The 15,087-nt window shown below is 51.1% G+C and overlaps 1 protein-coding gene across 2 annotated transcripts in view; it reads left to right on the forward strand.

The window, feature by feature from the left end:
* Positions 1-14,090, forward strand: part of TMEM63C (transmembrane protein 63C) — a gene marked incomplete at both ends in the record, with an annotated part of 33,474 nt that extends 19,384 nt beyond the window's left edge. Inside the window, 9 exons of one of the 2 annotated variants that reach the window (XM_079699926.1) lie at positions 1,171-1,277; positions 2,308-2,394; positions 2,973-3,038; positions 5,988-6,150; positions 6,387-6,492; positions 6,851-7,018; positions 9,244-9,353; positions 10,947-11,015; positions 13,890-14,090. In XM_079699926.1, the coding sequence (XP_079556052.1) occupies positions 1,171-1,277; positions 2,308-2,394; positions 2,973-3,038; positions 5,988-6,150; positions 6,387-6,492; positions 6,851-7,018; positions 9,244-9,353; positions 10,947-11,015; positions 13,890-14,090 (1,077 nt within the window). The remainder of the gene's footprint in view (positions 1-1,170; positions 1,278-2,307; positions 2,395-2,972; positions 3,039-5,987; positions 6,151-6,386; positions 6,493-6,850; positions 7,019-9,243; positions 9,354-10,946; positions 11,016-13,889) is intronic. The other variant, XM_079699927.1, reaches the window with a different exon arrangement.
* Positions 14,091-15,087: the final 997 nt, after the last annotated feature.

The following is a 15,087-nucleotide window of genomic DNA, read 5'->3' on the forward strand; positions in this document are numbered from 1 at the left end:
GAAGAACTCAGGCGAGGAGGGGGTGGGAGGCCCACTGGGACGTGACTCCGATGCCCGTACACTTGTGACAGTGGCAGCGGTGTAAATGGTGGCACAGTGCTTCCTGTGCTCTAAAGGGCATGAGTGTGGGTCGTTGCCCATCTTAGGGACCGGGGCTGAAGAGTGCGGGAGCCCCAGGCAAGTTCTGGGGTGAGTTTGGGGGGGGTGGGCTTGGAGGGCTCCTTTTCATTGGGCCAAGCTAGAGGTACAAAAGGGGCAACAGAAGTTGTGGCGAGCGTGACAGCTCTGTTCTCCCCACGTTCTCTGGAGCCGGGCTCCCTGCTCTGAAGACAGGGTTGAGGGCGGGGCAGGCAGAGGTTAGTTCCAAGGCAGCCCTTCTAGAGGAGAAGGCCTTCCAGCTCTGTCTCCAGTTCCCGCACTTCCAGACACACCCACACCTGGCTGGGCGTGCACGGCGGCTCACAGGAGTCGTCCCTGGAGGGAAGGGCTGCTTCATGTGGACAGAGGTGTTCGAGGAACTGGACGGGCTCGTTTCCAAGTTCTATAGCCTCAAGGCTGTTGTAGTGATCCTAGAAGGCCCCTCCTTTCCTGTTATCCCCGTGCCTGTTCCAGCAAAACACACACACCCACGCGTGCACGCACGCACGTGCATGCAGTCAAGCCAAGCACTTCTGCTGCGGCCGCTTACCTTTGCCATCCTTTGTCAACTTCACAATAGGCCCCAGGCAAGGGGACCACAGCTCTCCCTGGGAATTCTTGCTCCATAGCCTCCCCCTCTTCGCCACTTCTCACACATCACAGCAAAAGCAGCATCTCCTCCCTGAGGTCTGAGACAGGAGTGACCACAGCTGGCTGTGGCCTTAGGGCCAGGTCACTAGGGGCAGCCTAGGGCACCCCTCCAGTGACCTCAGCGTCGAAGGCCTGCACTCCTTGGGGATGTCACTTGACCTTGGGGTGTCAGTCTCCGGCCGCCCCAGCCGGGCAGACCCCTGACCAGGAAGGCGGGTCAGAAAGGCCAGGCGCACTGTGCAGCCTCGGGGACACCAGGCCTGCTCTGGGACTGAGCTGGAGAAGAGGCCAGGGATGTGGGAGAAGGCGAGGGAAGCCTGCGAGGAGAATGGAGCTTCTTGCATTGACGTCTCTCCGCCCTCCTCCGCTCCACCCCTACAGAGCCCCATCGTGACCCAGTTCTTCCCCTCCCTGTTGCTCTGGGCCTTTACGGTGATAATGCCTCTGATCGTCTACCTCTCCGCCTTCCTTGAAGCCCACTGGACCGGGTGAGCTGGGGGCCTCCCCTCCTAGCCCTGCTCTTGGCAGCTGCTTCTTCCTCTGCCCCCCCAAACCCCACCAGCTTAGTACTCTGGCTTCCTGTCTGGCCTCAGGAATGGAATAGATATGGGGTGGCTTTGATGCCTGAAACCATCCCAAAACACTAATGGATATTTTTTTCTTTGGAAAGAGGGGACGGGTTTGCCTCTGGGCCTCTGGGCTCAGGGATGCTGAGATAGGGCCACCATACCAGGCATGTGGGGTCAAAACCCAGCCCTCCTCGGGCTGCTCCCTCAGCCTCCAGCCACGCGCCGAGGGTCTGGAGCTGCGGGCAGAGATAGGCAGTGCCAGGAATTCCAGGCAGAGGGCAGAGGATGAGAGTGAGAGAGCAGGACTTGTTTGGAAAATGTCAGAAGAGCTGCTATGGCCATAGCAGAGGAGCCCCTGCACTCAATCTGACTGTAGACCCATGTAGCCTACACAGTGCCCACATCTTAAACAATTAAGAGCTATTTCCTATCTATTAACACTAATAGTTCTATGGTAGGAGCTAATTAGTTAGAAAGGATTTACCGTATGCTGGGGCAGGTGGACCTGCTTTGGCCTGAAGGCTGCGTGGGTCTCAAAAGTTATTTCCTGCACCAAAAGTTTCTATCATCCTATCAGGCAGTAAGCCAGGAGGTTTATCTTAACAAATCCTTCCTGGTCTTTCCTCTGGCCAAGAACAGGGCTCATGTTGCTTATTGAAACTCTGCAAGAATTCTGAGTATCATTAGTAATGTCCCTTGAACAGAGATGTCAAGTATATGGTATGTGTGTGCCTTCCCTTCCTTTTCTTATGCCCAAGGCAGACATCACTAGTTGATCATGCTATTCTTTCCTGCTGCTCCCAGCCACAGCACAGCTCACAGTGCTCCGTGGAGATGGCACTGGTATGCACCATGAAACCATTTTCTAGGCCAGGTAGCCGTCTCTCTCTCTCTTCATGCTGTAGTAAGGCGTTTGGTTCTTATCATGTCTCTCTTTGTTTCCTTCTAGATCGACTCAGAATCTGATCATAGTGCACAAGTGCTACATCTTTCTGGTGTTTATGGTGGTCATTCTGCCCTCTATGGGACTGACCAGGTACCTCACCTCCAATTCTCTCTCCTCTGTCAGCGAGGCTCACCCTAGAGTTGGAACCTCCTCTTTCAGACACTGTAGGCCCACCTCTGGTTGCTGCAAATCCATTCCTCAAATGACAGTCCAGTGCCTGTCATGAGCTTAGCATGAGCCAAGTATCATGTGAACTCTAGGCTGTCAGCCATGAACTCTGCCCTCAAAGAGCTTATCCTCCAGCTGGGGAAACAAGCCGTAGCTATCAGCTAACTGACAGCCCAAGGTGGGAAGAATGTGCAGTACAAATTCAGAAGAGGGAGAGAACACTGTGGGAGCAATGGCTGGCCAAGGTTTGCTAGAGGGGAGGCCTTGAGCTGAAAGGCCAAAGGGTTAGGGCCCAGCATTAAGAAGAGAGGCAGTGTGGATTGGCCAGCTAGAATATTAAGATGCAAGAGTCTTTGGGGATTGGGCAAGGGAGGTTGAAAGGAAGGAGGCCAGCCCAAGAGGAACTGAACCCCAGGCCTTACGTCATAGATTCATTAACTGAAGTGTCTGCTTTATTCTTGTGCTTTTTCTTGTGCTTTATTCTTTATTCTTTATTCTAGTTTGGATGTCTTTTTCCGCTGGCTCTTTGACATCTACTATTTGGAACAGGCATCCATCAGGTTCCAGTGAGTACTAGAGTGCATGTTTCAGGTGTACTCCCAATGTGCATTGGGGCTTCACACCAGGTGGATATGTGTACCCTTTATTTGCTCATACAGGTAGAGATGAATGCATGTTAACACTCTCATTAGGCAGCCTCTTAACATTTCCTGTGCCAGGGACCCCTTTGGGGGTAAAGCCCAGGGACTCCTTCTCTTAATGAAGTTTTTGAACTAATTGTAGATTCAAAGGAAATTGCCCCCAAAATGTCCTATGTACCTTTTTCTTTTTTTTTTTTTTTGTGGTACGCGGGCCTCTCACTGTTGTGGCTTCTCCCGTTGCGGAGCACAGGGTCCGGACGTGCAGGCTTAGCGGCCATGGCTCATGGGCCCAGCCGCTCGGCGGCACGTGGGATCTTCCTGGACCGGGGCACAAACCCGTGTCCCCTGCATCAGCAGGCAGACTCTCAACCACTGCGCCACCAGGGAAGCCCCCTATGTACCCTTTATCCAGTTTCCCTCAATGGTAACATCTTGCATAACTATAGTACAATATCACAACCAGGAAGTTGATGTTGAAATGAAACAATCCACAGAGCTTGTTCAGATTTTGCCAGTTTTACGTGTACTCTGAGTAGATTTCTTTAAATGTACAAAATACCTGGGTTATAACAAAAACCAATTATGCTGAAACATAGTTATCAAAATATTTTAAAATTCAAATTTGTAATGCAATCTCTATTAACACATTTAATAATAGGCCGATGCATTCTAAAGGTAGGCAAGCAAAAGTTACATTTTATTGTTTTAAAGGCATCAGTGTGAAAGCCGATGTTACTTAGCTAGAAGAAGAATATTAAATTGGGCAGGGGAGTGGATTTTTGACAAGGCAACATGCAGGTTGTGTTAGATATCCAGCCAATTTCTTTTTTGTTTTGTTTTGGTTTTAGGGCTCCAAATGTTGAAAGTCCCAATTTTCAGAGGTATATTATTGCAAATGACATGCAAGCTTTCATAGCTTGCTTTATAGGGCAAGGACCTGAATTCTCCAAGCTTTCTACAATTAAACTATAACTGTAATAAGTTGATTTTTTTCCAAGATGAGTGAGTTCATCTTTGGCTAGGTCATTATCTTCAATACAGTTTGTATATGAGAAAGAAAAGAATTGTGAGTTCATGACTCAACTCTGATGCCCTCAAGAAAGAATAGCTTTTGGGCTTCCCTGGTGGCGCAGTGGTTGAGAGTCCGCCTGCCGATGCAGGGGTCACAGGTTCGTGCCCCGGTCTGGGAAGATCCCACATGCCATGGAGCGGCTGGGCCCGTGAGCCATGGCCACTGGGCCTGCGCGTCCGGAGCCTGTGCTCCGCGGTGGGAGAGGCCACAGCAGTGAGAGGCCCGCATACCGCAAAAAAAAAAAAAAAAAAAGAAAGAATAGCTTTTGAAGGAGTTCTGAAATATGTCCAGGGGCTTACAGATATCTCTTTTCAAGGAAGGTGACAGAATGGTGTAGATGGAGACACTGGAAAGCAACAGAGATGCCTGGGTCACCAACGTGAGAACAGGCAGTGTGTCCATCCATTCAGCTGGCTGAATGACTACTAGTTGAAGTCGGCCAGCTAGCTATGTCAAACACGCGTGTGCAGACAGAAAAATCTCAATCATGTGAATTTAGCATGTCTAATTTAATGGCCTGACTAATAACTAGCATCATTTTGAAGTGATGATGAGCACAAATGGTATCGTAAGAGCTCAGCAATAAGTACAACACGATATGGAAATACCTCATTTCAACCGGTGACAGACTCATGGCTATGGCTGACATAGCTGTGATTTGTTGCCCACACTCTGAATGGAAGGAGGTGCTAAATCGGAGAAAGTAAAGACGTAATCTTTTCCCTATTCAAGGTCACAGACCTGCAAAATTCTAGTTATGGACTCTCCAGGGTCTGTGGATCCAAGTCAAACAGTCTTTCTTTATTATTTTTTTTGAATTTTATTTTAATTTATTTTTTATACAGCAGGTTCTTATTAGTTATCTATTTTATACATATTAGTGTATACATGTCAATCCCAATCTCCCAATTCATACCACCACCACCACCCGCCCCCCGCTTCCCTCCCTTGGTGTCTATACATTAGTTCTCTACATCTGTGTCTCTATTTCTGCCTTGCAAACCGGTTCATCTGTACCATTTTTCTAGATTCCACATATATGTGTTAATATACGATGTTTTTTTTTCTCTTTCTGACTTACTTCACTCTGCATGACAGTCTCTAGGTCCATCCACATCTCTACAAATGACCCAATTTCGTTCCTTTCATGGCTGAGTAATGTTCCTTTGTATACATGTACCACATCTTCTTTATCCATTCGCCAAACAGCCCTTCTTTAGAGCAAGCCAGTGCATGTATCTCCTAACCCATCCACAAATGCCATAGACCACCCCCAGCCCTGCTCAGAAGGGCCCTTGTTAACTTAAACTGGTCTGAGAACACATGAATACAGTCAGCCCTCCATATTCATGGGTTCCACATCTTCGGATTTGACCTACTGCAGATCAAAAATATTCAGGAAAAGAATTCCAGAAAGTTCCCCAAAGCAAAACTTGAATTTGCTGTGTGCAGGCAGCTACTTGCACAGCATGTATGTTGTATTTACAGCTGTTTACATTGTGTTAGGCATTATAGATGATCTAGAGATGATTTAGAGTATACAGGAGGATGTGCCTAGGTTATATGCAAATATTATGCCAGTTCCTATAAGGGACTTGAGCATCCCTGGATTTGGTATCCACAGGGGCTCCTAGAACCAATCCCTCACGGATACGGAGGGATGACTGTATTTGAAAGCTATTCTCCCCATCTCTACCTCCACCCATCCCCACTTCCTCAATTTGTTTCCTCTCTCTCCTCTTCCCTCCCACTACCTCTGCCCTTTCCCTCTTCCCCGGCTTCTGTGGCTGTCTTCCACCCAGGTGTGTGTTCCTGCCAGACAATGGCGCCTTCTTTGTCAACTACGTGATCACGTCAGCTTTGATTGGCACAGGCATGGAGCTGTTGCGCCTGGGGTCACTCTTTCTGTACACCACCCGCCTCTTCTTCTCCAGGTCGGAGCCAGAGAGAGTCCACATCAGAATGGTGAGGGCCAGGCCCTTCCCTGAGCACAGCCCTCAGAGTTTCCCTTGGGCGGGTGTCAGGAAGGGGGCCTGTTAGCAGCACGGAGGGACCGGAGGTGGGAGGCACGGTGAGGTGGGGCGAGGTGCTTCTCGGACACCAGGGTTGGAAGGGAGGTTGCCATCCCGGACAAGGAGCACAGAAGCAGCCAAGCCAAGTGGACCAGGCCACCTCAGAAGGACCCCTGCCTTCTGCCCCAGAACCAGGCCATGGACTTCCAGTATGGGCGCGAGTACGCGTGGATGTTGAACGTCTTCAGCGTGGTGATGGCGTACAGCATCACCTGCCCCATCATTGTTCCTTTTGGTGAGTCATCCCTGAAGCTCCCTGGGGACTGCACGCCCTCGGACTGGAAGCCCCACGGCATCCAGCTCCCTCCTAGATCAGGAGGAGACCCGGGACAGCCTGTCGGAAGGGTGGGGAGGGGCCAGGTCAGAGCCAAGCCAGTCAGGGGTTGGGTGGCTGTTTACATAGGATGTTTGTTGACAGAATAGGTTCTAGGGGCTCAAGGGAAGCTGCTGGTCCCAGAGGTCAGCACCATGGAGCTCCCACTGCCTGTTCTTGGCCCTTGCCACTCTGACAGACCTGAATCTAGCATCTCAGGCCTGCGGCGGGGGGAGCCTTGGGATGGCCGCTGAGTGTGCCTCCATCTCCCGGCCCCCAGGGCTGCTCTACCTGTGCATGAAGCACGTCACGGACCGCTATAACATGTACTACTCCTACGCACCCACCAAACTCAACGAGCAGATCCACATGGCCGCCATCCACCAGGCCGTCTTCGCGCCGCTCCTGGGTCTGTTCTGGATGCTCTTCTTCTCCATCCTGCGATTAGGTACCAAGCCCGCCCCACCATCCCGCCTCTGCCTGTTCCCCATTGCTCCGTCACCCCTCAACAACAACTCTGTAGGAGCAGCAAAAGCCTGGGAAGAGCAAGGTGTTACTCGTGGAACAGGGCAAAGCCCAGTGCCTTCTCTAGGCCTAGAGGGCTCGTGTTAGAGTCCCGGCAGACCTTGGAAGCTAAGCGGAGGATCAGCGTGGTCCAAATCAGATATATTTTGGTTTACAACTTTCAGGCGAAAACCAAAGCAAAACAAACAAATAGAAAAACATCCTATTCCTTCATTCTAACTCAAGGCTGGCAGGAAATAAAATATTAGCTATCAGGCTCCATTCGCAAGACATTCCCTCTGGGATCCTAGAAGATGCCTGGTCTTATGTGCTGTCAAAAACCTGGAGGAGGATTCAGAGCCTGCCCCAGCAGCCAGGTTGGCTACACAAAGCTGCTGTCCCCGCCCAGCTGAGCTCAGAGACACCCTCACAGAGAGAGTCCCCACGGGCCACAGACTGGAACCCCCCAGCTCTCTCCCCTCAGAGTCACCTGTGCCCCAGGCAGCAGTCTCTGCCAGCCCCTTCCCAGTCTCAGAAAAGGCTCATGCTGGCCTCCCCGTCCGCCTTCTTCCCCATCCCCCACACTTGCCTTCCCTCAAGACACCTGACCTTAACCTTCTCAGTGGTGTGGAGAAGGGCAAGTCCATGTTTTCTCACTGCCTGTCACAGTGGTGTCAGGCAACATTCAGCTCACAGTTATTTATGTGCATTGTCCATTTGTTGTCGCCCCCGAAGCCTTTCCTGCCCCAGCAGACTTCATTTTTTTAATAATGCTTTTTTTTCTAAGTACAAAGAACTACATGTTTATTATCAAAAATAGGGAAAATTGAAAGATCAAAATTTGAATGACGTACCAGCTCCCCTACAGCCTCATGTCTATTGCTCCCACACCTCACTCTGTGCATATGTTTTGGGGGACAGGGCAAAGTGGAGGGAGTTTATTGGTTTACTCTTACTTTACAAAATTGTGATATCCACTTTATACTATTCAGACTTGTATCCTGAGTTTCTTCACTGAACATTATGTTCTGAGCAATTTCTTGCATTATCAAAATACTGTTGAGTACACGCCTTTTAATGTCTGCATTAAATTCTGTCACTTTTAGTCAGTTCTCCATTGTTGGGATATTGAAGTTGTTTATCATTTTTTGCTTTTATAAAAACACAACAGTAAACATCATTATACAATAACTTCTGACTGTAAAGACTGATTTTCAATATTCATGTAGTTAGAAAACTGCTGCTATAAAAAAGTTACCAAACATCCCCAAACAAAAATTCTGAATTGCTTTTCCATGCCATTAGCACATGTAACTGAGCACACTCACTTCCAAAGGGCTTACAACAGCCAGCCAGAGAAAGACAAATATCATATGATATCGCTTATATGTGTAATCTAAAAAAAAATGATAACAAATGAACTTATCTACAAAACAGAAACAGACTCACAGACTTAGAGAATGCACTTATGGTTACCAGGGCGGAAGTGGGCGAGGGATAGATTGGGAGCTTGGGATTGACATGTACACACTACTGTATTTAAAACAGATAACCAACAAGGACCTACTGTATAGCACAGGGAACTCTGCTCAATATCCTGTGATAACCTAAATGGGAAAAGAACTTGAAACAAGAATAGATACATGTATATGTATAACTGAGTCACTTTGCTGTACACCTGAAACTAACACAACATTCTTAATCAACTATACTCCAGTATAAAATTTAAAAGAATTTTTTTAAAAAAGGGCTTACAAGAAAAGGTGTTGGTCTGAGACTGACTGTATTTTGGGGCAGTGGCATAAATGAGTGACTCAGAGATACTTCCCAGGGACCGTGAGGTGGAAGGTAACTGACATCAAGGAGGACGTTTAATGGGCACCTAAATGGATATTTAAGTCAATTAATTTTTTTTCATGGAATCCACCAGATGCCAAATCCTAAACTGGCCAAATAGCACAGAGGGTTGATGTCCCTGTGTCGGGCTCATTGATCAAGTTGTTAAGGGGAGAACTGGGCAGGGACATCTCTGCCCCAGGCTCCAAACTCCTACAGGGGTGCTGAGCTGGGCCCCAGGCATCTGTCAGCCTGGGTGGCATCTCACCCGTCACCCCTGCCCACAGCTCTGGTCCTCAAGCACCATGCCCATGCCTTTCCTTCTCCTTGCAGGGCCGCTACACGCCGTCACCTTCTTTTCCCTCTCCACCCTTATTGTTTCCATGATACTGGCCTGCGTTGGCACTTTTCTGGGGAAGCTTCGGAAAGCGTCTGACTATGAGGTGAGTCGCCAGCCTGGCTTTCCTCCGCAGGTTCTCCCGGTCCCAGGGCACACAGCTCCCGGACGCCCACCCGAAGCACCACGATGACGAGAGGTTGCCTTTCTCTCTGATGACGGGATGTGCAGACTACGTGCTGCATGTGTCCTTGCACTGGCCCCGGAATCACGCCTCCCGGGGCGGGGAAATCCAGAAGACAGCTGTCCTCTCCTCTCCTCCCCTCTTTCATCTCCTCCGAACCACAGGCTGCTGGCCCATCCCTCCTACGATGTGAGCCTATTCAGCCACTGAGCTGCGAGGACCATTCCAAGGCATGGAGGGTTGAGAGAGAGGATGGAGTGAAGGAGTAAAAGAGGGGCTGGTAGGGGCTTCCCTGGTGGTGCAGTGGTTGAGAGTCCGCCTGCCGATGCAGGGGACACAGGTTCGTGCCTCGGTCCGGGAAGATCCCACATGCCGCGGAGCGGCTGGGTCCGTGAGCCATGGCCACTGAGACTGCGCGTCCGGAGCCTGTGCTCCGCAACGGGAGAGGCCACAGCAGTGAGAGGCCCATGTACCGGGAAAAAAAAAGAGGGGGTGGTAAAGGATGATAACCTGGGGAAGGGGGACAGTCATCTCACTTTTAAGAATCTCAGGATGTTGAACTTGTCTGGAAGGGAGGCCTGGCTCTCTGGGCCCCATGACTCTTTCGGCTCTTTGCCAGTGGGGCCCAGCCAATTATTAGAGAAGGGATCTAATCCATGCCAACAGAACTGTGTGCTCTAGATCAGCACTTCCTAAAGTGGGGTGACACCTAAAGAGGTGTACTGGAATGATTTCCAGTGGACTAAAAACATTTTATATTTTTCATGGTTACACATTTATTTTTCTACTTAACCTTGCTTACGCCAACTGACACAGGATTTCTGTTCATAATAGTGAAATGTTTCCTTTTCAAATGAATTTAAATAAGAAAGAAAGTTGATTTAAAGTACTGGCATCCTGCTGAGTCGGAGGAGGGAGGCTCTGAGAAGAGAATCTTCTTGCTTCCCGTGGTTCCGTATCTGTGGCCCTGGGCACAGGTGCCTGCTGCCCTTTCTACCTGGACCCTCCTCCCTCCCCTGGCCCGAGTCCACGCTGCTGAAGGACCAGAGCGAACGACGCCTCTGGCTCTGTCTTCCCAACACAACGATGTCCTGGGATCTGGTTACTCAGGGGTCCATTCTAGAGACAGAAGGTGACAGGGGACCTAACCCCTCATCTCATTACAGAGAGAGAGGGGAAATTCTGGCAGGAGAAAAAGTATTATGGAAGTCAAGGCTTCTCCTAGAGTCAAAGCGGTCTCATCTTTGAACCGCAGCCTCCACTCTGCTCTCTCTCTCCCACCATGGTTCTTGTGAATGGCATATTTCAGAAGGGTCTCCCCAGCTTCCCAGTCCACTCTCTGTCCCCCTGGGCTTCAGCCCTGCCAGCTGGGCTGCGGGTCTGGAAAAATAGAAGATGAGTTGCGTTTAACGGGAGCAGTAGGCCCCTTAAGCCTGAGTTTAAGGTCCAGGCTTCTCTGGACGTGGGGAGGGTGGGGGCACCCTGTGACCCTCCTTGTCTCTCCCGCCGCTGCAGCCCGAGGAGGAGATGGAGACCGTGTTTGACCTGGAGCCCAGCAGCACCTCCTCCACGCCAACTTCCCTTGTGAGTCAGTGCCTTCGCCCTGGGACGTGTCAGGAGGCGGGTGCTTGCAGGGGTGGGCTACTCCAGCAGCACTGCGGGGATACCAGCAGTTAGTGGCCACCCTGGGTACTGGGGTGGAGCCGGGCGTCCCTGGACCCCCGCCTCTGACGCAGCAGGACTGGGCCCAGGTCAAACTGCTGCCGTGGCCCTGGCTGAAGAGCCTTCAGAAAGATAGAAGATCCGAGATTTACTCCAGGACATTCTCTAGAAGGAGCTCAGAGAGGACGAGAACGGTCAGGGCGAACCCAGCCACAGCGAGCTCAGTTGTGTAGACGCAGGGCTGTGCTGGGGCTCGGCCTCAGGACCGAAGGCTGCCTCCAAGGGCGCAGGGGCCAGGCAGAGTGGCGCAGACAGCCGCAGTGAGCTATAGCAAGTCTGCAGCACATGGTAAGGCAGGGGCCACGCCGGATGGGTGAGCCCGTCAGCTTGTGAAGAGACGAGGCCGGACTCAGAGTGCAGGGGGTCCAGCAGACTGGGCATTGGCTCCCACACTGTGGCTCAGCCTGGAGGGGTGTGAGCACTTGCCCGCAGCCCGGCCACAAGTGTGGCTGCAGGGCCACTGATGCATGCACTGAGCAGGGTACCGGGTCAGCCCGTGCCCCGGTGCCAGGGTGCCTTGGGGAGCACTGAAGAAGGGTACCAGCCAGCCTGGGCACTCAGGGAAGGCTTCCTGGAGGAGGGAACATCTAATCCGACCCCAGGAATGGGAGAGTAGGGGTTACCAGGTGGAAGAGCTGGGCGGGGAGAGCATTCAAGGAAGAGGATCAGCCTGTGCAAAGACCCCGAAGAGAGAATCTGGAGCACCTGGGAACCTAAGACAGTTTGGGGCCTGGTGCAAATGCAGAGTGGGCAGCAGGGACCGGTGGGAGGGGAGGCCCTTTAGTCCCGGCAGCGTTGGGTAAAAGCTCACAGACGCAACAGTGGGCGGATGTGCCCACGCCAGGTGCATAGAACTACAGGTCTGCCTCACTCTGAAACGAACCCTACAGATAGGGCCCGATGAGCTCTGGGAGGTGGCAGGCAAGAAGGAGCTCCAGTACCAGAGAGACAACAAAGGTTTCGAAGCAGGAAAGTCTCTCTTCACATAGCATCTCCCCTGGGGCCCTTCCAAGATGACCCCTCTGGAATATTGTAAGCAATTGGTTATTGAAACCTTACAAACTAGACCCTTCACCATTCTCGCTCTTGATCTTTATGATAAACCTGCACAGTAGGGGTTTTTATCCTCATTTTACAGATGAGGAAACTGAGGCTCAAAAAGGTGAATTAATTTAGACCCTAGAGTACTACTATGCAAGGAAGTGGCAGAAAAAGGTTTGAACCAGGTCTGTCAGACTCTAGGGTTTGAACTTTAAAAAAAATAATTACTGGAATTGATTTTTTAAAATCTTTCATTATTATAACAGAGGGGTCTGAGCATTGTAGATAATTATGGGGAAAAAACAGAGAAGCAAAAATAAGAAGATAAAAAGTCCATGTTTCTACCACCTAGAGATGACCACTGACACCTTAATGTATATTTTTTCAGATAGATTTTTTTAATGACATAATACTGTACACTATTTTATAACTTGCATTTTAAGTTAACAATCTCTGTCTTTTTACATATATGCATTTTTACCTCTTCAAATACCCAGTCCATATTCAACTTGCCCTACATGTTCCAGAAATATCTTTTACAGCTTGTCCAGACCGAGATCCAATCCAGTCTCTGTGCTAGATTAATCTGGCACCTGTGCATGTCCCTTTTATTTTAGCACCATCTCTGTTTTATGACTTGTTGGAGAGACCAAGCCAGTAGTCCTGCAGAATGTCCCAACTTCTGGCTTTTTCTGGCTGTTTCTTCATGGTATCTTACAGGAGGTTACACTATCTCCTGTATTTCCTAAAAACTAGAAGTTAGATCCAAAGGCTTGATAGTTTCAAGTTCAACACTAGGGGCTAAATAGAACACATTACATGCAGTGCTGTGAGTCACACCAGGCAATATATAATATCCCATTTATTGCCATTAATGATGCTGAAGTGACTCCCTGATTCAGGGATGACTGCTGGCTTCTTCCATTGTTCAGTTACCATTTTTCCCCTAGGACCGAAAAGTCATCTATGGGGTTTATTTTGGCCTTATGAAAATACCTCAGTTCTTCTGTAGAAAGAGTGTTCTCTCATCAACTAGGGCTGTTTAGTTTCACTGAAATAAATTCCCACAGGAAAGGTTTAATTCTATCCAATAATTACCTATTTTCAAAATAAGATGTTGGTTTAAAATTCCCTTCAAAGGGTGACAAACAGCTCTGACCCTAGTACTTCTTGTGTTTTTCTAGTCTGCTGCCATCCCAGGCATTCCTGGGCCCATGCCTGGATTTCACAGGTCCCATGACCAAGACCTCAGATAGCAGCCTCAGTTTCAAATCCTGATTCACAGGCCAACCAATGACACAGCCCAAGGGAGTTGGATGCGCCTCTGAAGCTGTGTTAGAAAATGCGCTAGCTCAGGAATGGGGGGGTCCTTCCAGGCCCCAGTGTAAGGGAGACTCATGTCATCTCCCCCTGGGTTCATCCTGACCTGGAACCAAGAATGAATGGCACGTGTGCTGAAGAAGAGTGGACTAGGAGACCCACACTAACCAGCCCAGGGAGCACGTAGATGCTCGATAAATGATCGAGAGCAGCAGGGCAGGCGGGATGGCCAGGACTTGGGCTGCGGGGGGAGAAGGAAGGAGCCACGGCTTAGAGGGGCAGAGGCTCTGCGGGTAAAGCGTGAGGGGGAAGCGTGTGCCCAGGACCTTGCCCCAGATGTGACGTCACCCCATCTCCCCTCTCTGTCCCGAACAGCTATATGTGGCCACCGTGCTGCAAGAGCCGGAGATGAACCTGACCCCAGCCTCCTCCCCCGCCCGGCACACCTACGGCACCATGAACGGACAGCCGGAAGAGGGAGAAGAGGAGAGTGGTGTGAGGGGCTTTGCAAGGGAGCTGGACTCGGCCCAGTTCCAGGAAGGGCTGGAACTGGAGGGCCAGAGCCAGTACCACTGACCAGGACCCAAGGCCTCCACCTGGCGACGCCAGCCGGGAGTGGCGGCCAGGGGAGAGCCCAGCAGGGGGAGGCAGGAGGGTGGCCTGGACCGCCCCACTACCTCCTGCAGACTTTGGGAAGGCCCCAACGGAGCCCTGGCTCTCTGTCGGCCACGTGGAGGCCCCGACCTGCTGACCAGCTAGAACGGGAGATGACAGGCAGTGTCGAGGGACCCCAGGATGGGATGGAGGATACCGGCGAGCACCATGTCTTGGGAGCAGGGGCTGGAGCCCTGAGCACAGAGACTGAAGGCTGGGGGACTTTCCTGGGGTCACGGTGGAGAAGGTTTGCGTCAGGGAAGACGCAGGAGGAAGTCCACTGAAGACTCTCTGGGGTCTTCGCCACCCTTCCACCAGCTGCCCTGCCCAAGGAGCTTCTGCTGCTGTCCTACCCTCACCCTCACTCCCAGCCCACCCCTCTCCTGCAGTCTGAGGAAGCAAAGGTATGTATGCTGGGCCTCGCCAGCAAGACATAGACGGCCACCTCCTCCGGGTTTCCCTGCATGGGGATCTGTAAAGAGAAAGTCTCTGCACCCACCCGCAGGCAGGGGCAGCTGAGACCATAGACTTAAAGGAGGCGACTGAGCCCCTTCCTATTCCTCTGCCCCTCATCAGATGTCCCCAGGAGCAGCAGGGTAGAGAGCCTTCTCCTCTCTGTTCCTGCAAGAGTAGCTGGGATGTGGTCACGCAGGGCTCATTAAATGGGACCTGTGTGCATTTTGATGAAGGCTGCTGGTTACTGTAAGGTGGGCGGGGCAGAGGCAGAATTCATGGAAGGAGGTCTTCTCCCGAAACGCTGAGTGATGAGAAACCCGATATACCCCCCCAAGTCCCAGGGCCTAATGAGAGGACCCCCAAGGTCGAGGATGTGGCCACTGAGAGCTGCTCCGGCCGCATACCCATCTGAGTGCCTAGGCCCCCAGGGTGACCAAGGTGGGGGGTAACTGAGGGTGAGAAG

This window comes from Hyperoodon ampullatus, assembly GCF_949752795.1.
Source record: "Hyperoodon ampullatus genome assembly, chromosome: 3".
Taxonomy (NCBI): Eukaryota; Metazoa; Chordata; class Mammalia; order Artiodactyla; family Ziphiidae; genus Hyperoodon; species Hyperoodon ampullatus.